Genomic DNA, 6,411 nt, shown 5'->3' with positions numbered 1-6,411 from the left:
CCTCTGGGAGGGGGCATTGAAGTTTGCGAAATTATAAATTGGTCAATTTTTTTATTCTTCTCCTCCATTAGCTTAATTATTTTTCTTCAAATGACTGTTGTTCAAGAGCAGGTACCACTACCTTAACTTTCTTTATTGTACGTTCCCGCATATCTATGATAATTTCATCCTGTTTTCTCTCCTTCATAAGCTCATTAAAAGAGGGTGGGGTTTTCTAAATTTCGGAGCATCTAATTTTTTGTGCCACTGGGTCAGTGGTCAAAGCACCCCTCAAAAGTTGTTTCATTCGATTTTCATCGATATCCTCTTTTTTTAATCCCTCTTTCTCTACTATTTTATACAGCAATTTATCTAGTCTAAATAGATATACACTTAATTTCTCCCCAGGTTCCTGAAAAGTATAGTGCAACCTGGAAATGAGATCTCCCACATCTTCCAGGGTTCCGTAGGCATAGTCCAATGCCTTGAAATAAGTTTCAATAGTGGCGTCTGGATTACTACGCCGGATGGCCTGTATAACTCCCATTGCAGGTCCCCTAAGGCTCTCCACCACTCTTTGTTTCTTAATATAGTCGGGACATTTCCACTCCTCGGTTTGTTGTATGGCCGCCTCCCACCAGGCTTCAAAAGTTTCCTCCCCTACGGGAACTGGTTGAATGCCTGAAAAGATTCTTAGTCTAAGATAGCTGCCTTCATAGTGCCACCTTTCTAGCTGAATTACAACCCTATCTATTATGGTCTCAAATTGGCTTCCTAATTTTTCATTATTTATGTGACTATCCTTTTCTCCATTATTCCCCTGGTCAACATTATCTCCAACAGAATTGGGGTCAATTAATAAGGTAGATGATTCAGCCTCTTCATCTTCTCCACTACTAGACCAAATAATATTCCATCTTCTTCCTGACATGCTGTCCGCCACCATCATCATTGGGATTAGATTTGGGTCTAAATCTCTCTCAGTCTCTATCAATATTACGCACACCAATCCCAAATCTCCCCTCCATTTATCTATAATATGTGGCTGTATAACCCCATATAATGATTTTACTTGTTTTGTAATATAGTCGTCAGTAAATTCTGAAAAGTTTCCCCCTACTCCGAAACATCGTTTAGGGTTTACTCCTTTCCTATGGCACCATGCCCTTAAATCTGCTCCGCTAAAATACTCCATTTCTCCTGAGTGTAGATCTCAGCAGTGCCTCCAAAAGTAGCCCTACCAATTCTAAGGATGGTAGCTATATATGTATATATTTTATCCTTATATTGTGTGCCTCCACCTAGGCTATTTTATAAGGGCTATCCTAGGGTTGCCCTAATATATAATTTGTATAATAAAATGTTTTGTTTGGATTAAAATATTTACACAGTACTTATAAATTGATATTTATACATTGCCCTTAAATCAACACCTGTCTCCTTTCTTCCTTCACAGCTTCCCGATGAAAGACGGCCGTCAGATACCTTAAGGTAAGTAGTTCTATACACGGTTATTGTTTTTATACATATATTGTCATCATATATCAGGCCTTACAAAGTATACGCATAAATATACAGGTAATATCATAATACAATTCCCATAAACATTCCCTCCCCATGCAATAAATCCGCTATACTGTAATGAAACTATACTGATGGATTTCTGTAAATAACATTCACAGTTAAAATATATAATAGTCAATTCCGTGAAGAGAATAAATGAGTCTATGTCAAGTGTCCTGTCTCTTCAACTAAAATGTCTTAGTCCTAAAGAGTAGAATCCAGGATTATCCTAGGCAAAAGAATAAGTTTATAGGATGAGCCCCAGATTTATCCAAGTTTATGCATCCTTTTAGGGCTTATATATATGTACAAAAATCCTCTGACTCTGTAATTTACATAAAGATATTCATATAAGTCTCTAGAGTGTAGTAGCCAGTGCTTTATCTACTGCAATACTCCTATTCTGAATTCCAAACTTGAGATCAGAATTCACACTGTACTATAGACGTGTAAAGTCTTGCTACAATTGTATCCTTCTTCTATTTGATACTTTTCTCCTGCGTTGGCTATACAGGTGCATATAGCAGTATTATATCCCTTAATTCATAGTGCCTTGCTGACAAGAAAGGGATTCTCTCTGATATATCCCCTGCTGTATACTTATAAATTATGCCAGTCTGCTTTACTAATAATGCTTGTAAGTGTGGTGTGGGGTTTTATAGTACTCACAACCACTCTGGATAGCTGTCAGGGACTGAAAGGGTTACACTGTATCAACTGCTGAGGCGCTGGCTACACTCCGTAGCCCTCAGGCTGTCAGCATATCTCCAGCTCCTGCTCACACATCAGGTTCTGCCTCTCCTTCTCTCCGCCTCCTGCGTGACCTCAGATTGGGGGATGCCCCTTCTGATGATGCGGCTTCCTGATGCTGCTTACCGTTGGAGCCAAGCAAGAACACACAGCTCTGTCTCCGGCAAACACAAAGGTAATGCCCACTCTAGCTTCAGTGCTGGAGCTCCCGGCCACTGCCGCTACTAGCACTCACTCCTAAAGTAGTGCCAGAGAGACTCCCAGCTTGAGCACTGTTGGGGAACTGCAGACTGGACTCTGCACTGCGCCAGCACCCTATATCCCCCGCAGCACGAGCATCCCTACCGCACCTAACTGCCACTGGCCACCTAACTGGCACTGGTCAGAGCTCATGCCATTTCTGGCACTTTCTAAACTACCTCGTGCCGCTGCACTGGCTAATATCCCAGACCTATATGTTCACAATATGAAAATGTAATTACATACATTTATATTATTTACATTCATTTCTCTGTAATGATTATAGTATAAACCTATTATTAAACATTCAGATAATTTATATATTAACCCTTGTGTGTGTCCTGTACCACTGGCCTATATTCATGTATTTTTTTAGCCATAAATTCATATGGCTACAAATTGTTTTTTGCAGTGCAGCATGTCTGACATCATTGAAACAGAGCAGAGGAACCCCCTGGAACCTCGGGGCTTGGAATAGCTGTGCCCATAGTCCTCCCCCTGTCATCAGGTCTGGGTTGGAGAGCAACTGTGTGGGTTGGAGAGTGACTGAGGAGGCTGGAAAAAGACACTGGTCCTGATTCAGAGCCGCACTCTCTGACAGAGCGCTCGCTGTGAATCAGGGCCGTCCTTCCTGATTTTTAGAGCGGCCTCCCTTGTGGTAGGGTCTCGTTGTCGCAAGCCCTAGAGTGCTTTCGGCTCAAACAGAGCCAAAAGCACTCCCACTGACATCACTTGTGATGTCAGTGGGGCCGGCCCAAGACCGTAGGTGTTCCCATGGGAACGCCTCCATCTTGGCAGCCACGCCCCTGGCACGCCCGCCAAAGGGGGCATGCTGTCACTCAACATCGACAGCACGCCCCCATTGGTACGAGACCCAGAGCGATGGTTTGCCCGTCGCTATCCGGGTCTCACGCATGCGCACGACGGAGCTGGCTCCGTCGTGCGCATGTGCACTGGGCCAACATTGACCCGCTTGCGAGCGCTCAGCGCTCACGAGCGGGTCTGAATCAGGTCCACTATGTGCTGTAGAAAGACTGTGTAGGCCACTCTGTGGGCTGGAGGGCCTTTGTGGGGGCTGGAGGGCCACTGGGAACTGGAGAGAAACTGTGAGTGCTGGAAAGAGGCTGGTGGGGACTGTAGAGACACTGTGGGGGCTGAAGGAACACTGCTTTAAGACAATGACATTGCTTATATTCTTAAGCAAACAAGCATCTTCTGGACCATGTGATCTGTAACGTGAATAGCAACCGAAATCACCATCTACCCAGGGAGAAACAATTCCTTCAGAGGTTCCCCATTGCAGAGAAACCACATATAGGTAAGGAAGACTCTCAAATGACTGTCCTGTACCTGGCAGGAACCTGAAGATGGGACCCAGGAATGGGGCCCCCTAAAAAATAGGTGTACTGGGCCCCATGATTTCTGTTGCCTGCCCTGATGACAGTCTGAATCAGGTGACTGTCCATCCACCAACAGGTAACCAGTATGCGGTCACATAATGCCTATAGCCAATCCCAGACAAGCCAGGGGTATATAGGAATTCTCCCTGCATACAGCATTTGCCAGTGCAATGTTGTCCACAGCCTAGCTGTGTGCTATTTCTGCAAGCAGGGCTGGTTCCTGGGGTCGGAGCACCCTGTGCCAGCTCTTAAAAGGGCACCCTTACATCGCGCACGCCTCCAAATAACGTCAGGATGGGGGAAGCCTCACTAGCTGGGCTTCCCCCAGCACTCTCCCGTCACTGAATGGATGCCGCGCTCATTCGCGCAGCATCCATTCAAACTCCGGGGTCCAGCACCATTTTTTTACTCATGGGCTGGCTGCTGGCACTGACAGGCAGGCTGTATGTGGTGGGGTGCGGCATGCCAGCACATAGTCAGACACACACCGCCTGCCCTGCCAGTGCCAGCAGCCAGCCTGAGCCCATGATGATGTGATGAGATGTGCGCATTCACTTACCGCCTCTCCTCCGCATGGACGCCCTCGTCGCCTCATCCAGGCCTCCGCATCCACCCAGTGCTCAGCCTCACGGACCAGGGTGCAGACACGCAGAATTGCTGATGGTGCTCACGGTGATCCCCACTCACTCGCCCTGTCTGGTGGCCGGCCGTCCACCCGCGCTAGCTGTGAAGCAGCAGCCAGTGCTCACTGTGGTATCCACGGTTCACCATGTCGTCCACACAGCTGCTGCCACCCACCAAAATCGGAGACTGCGTGGGCAGGGATGGCGTGTGATGTCACACCTGGCCCGCCCAGCTCAATCTAGGAGGAGGGACTGTCGGTGCTCAGCGGCTGGTGGTGGTGTTATAGGGTAGGGCAACAGCGCAGCAGCGGGGTGGGTGGGCTGGGCAGAGCCCGGCATGACAGTGACAGGGTCGGGCCAGCCAGGGAAAATGGCGGCTGAAAATCGGTGCGACCACTGTAGGTGGTGCCCTTGTGTGGCCACTCAGGTGGAACATGCCTGGAGCCGGCCCTGTCTGCTAGTTCCAGCAGATTCCTATTTTGCCTAGAGACTCCAAGTGCATTACTGGCTCCAGTACTCCGGTCCCATTCCAGTGACTCCATTATTCTGGTCCCATTCCAGTGTCTCCAGTATTCCGGTCCCAATCCGGTTGTCCAGCATTCTGGTTCCATTCTGGTTATCCAGCATTCTGGTTCCATTCTGTTTATCCAGCATTCCGGTCTCATTCCGGTTGTCCAGTGTTCCTGTCCAGAGCTACTTCAGGTTCCATGTGTTCCAGTGTCCTGCTGGTTCTAGCCTGGTTGAAGTACTGAAGCTCTCTATCCTATCCACCTGCACCGGTGTGCCTCAAGCATCAATCATATTGTTCCCATCAAGACTTCGGCTGTCCCACCAGTGCCTTCAGTCGCCATCAGCCACATCTTGCCTACCAGTTAAACACACAAGTGCACTCCAATACACTCCTATATCTCTGTCCTAGTCCATGAGCAGGAACTATATTAGGCCTCCCTGCTTTCAGATGCTCACCTCAGATCCCATTCCAGCCAAAGACTCCAGTCCGGTTCCAAAGACAAGCACAAACAGACAAGCACGTCAAAGCAAAGCCAAATGCAAAGCCATGTTAATTGTTTTCTTTGATATCAAGGGTGTTATTTTGGAAGACTGGGTACCAGTAGGTGCAACAGTGAATCAACATTACTAACATTACTAAAAAAATGTTCTAGCAACTTTGCAGGAAAGAATCAGAAAAAAGAGGCCAGAGTTGTGGAAAATCATTTCATCCTCCATCAGGACAACGCATCAGCCCACACAGCTCTCTCTGTGATGCAGTTTTTGGGCGGGAAACAGATTGCAGTGCTAGAACACCCTCCATACTCACCAGAACTAGCACTGTGTGACTTCTTTCTTTTCCCTAAAGTCAAATCTGTACTTAAGGGAACCCATTTTGCATCAGTTACTGAGGTAAAGAAAAAAAAACAATGGAGCTGTTGAGACAGCTGACAGATAATAAGTTACAGCATGGCTTCTGACCAATGAAAAATAAGTATGCAGTGGTTTGTGGATGTAGGAGGGGAGTACATAGAACGGGAACAGAGTTAATATGTACTTAATATAAACAAACATAAATTATAGCATCATTCTTGCTATTTAACAGCTACACCTCATTTACTCATTATCTACTGGGTGAACAATAAATGTCTTCACAATAGCAAAGGATCAATAACATCTAGGGCTATTTAACTTTCACATTCAATGCGGACAAGGAAAAAGTAATTGTTTAAACATTGCCTAGTATTCAAGAATACGTAACTTGCAATAGGATGCGGTTAATTTACCGCCGCATGGAATGCCGGCCATCTGAATCCCGACGGTGGAAGGCCGATCCACGACTAAAGATAGTCGTTGAAATGCCTACG

General features: G+C 46.5%; 1 protein-coding gene across 1 annotated transcript; it reads right to left on the bottom strand.

Annotated features, from left to right (window-relative positions):
• Nucleotides 1–214: 214 nt before the first annotated feature.
• Nucleotides 215–928, bottom strand: LOC148501058 (paraneoplastic antigen Ma1 homolog). The gene has a single exon (XM_088450967.1). The coding sequence runs from the start codon at nucleotides 926–928 to the stop codon at nucleotides 215–217; it is 714 nt and encodes a 237-aa protein (XP_088307093.1).
• Nucleotides 929–6,411: the final 5,483 nt, after the last annotated feature.

The sequence above is a fragment of the Taudactylus pleione genome, unplaced genomic scaffold (assembly GCF_031769625.1).
Source record: "Taudactylus pleione unplaced genomic scaffold, aTauple2 ptg000535l, whole genome shotgun sequence".
NCBI classification, from domain to species: domain Eukaryota; kingdom Metazoa; phylum Chordata; class Amphibia; order Anura; family Myobatrachidae; genus Taudactylus; species Taudactylus pleione.
This window is presented reverse-complemented; position numbering and strand designations above follow the sequence as displayed.

Excerpts from the sequence above, each read along its gene's own strand:
- LOC148501058 (XM_088450967.1), bottom strand. The coding sequence starts at position 928 with ATGATGGTGGCGGACAGCATGTCAGGAAGAAGATGGAATATTATTTGG.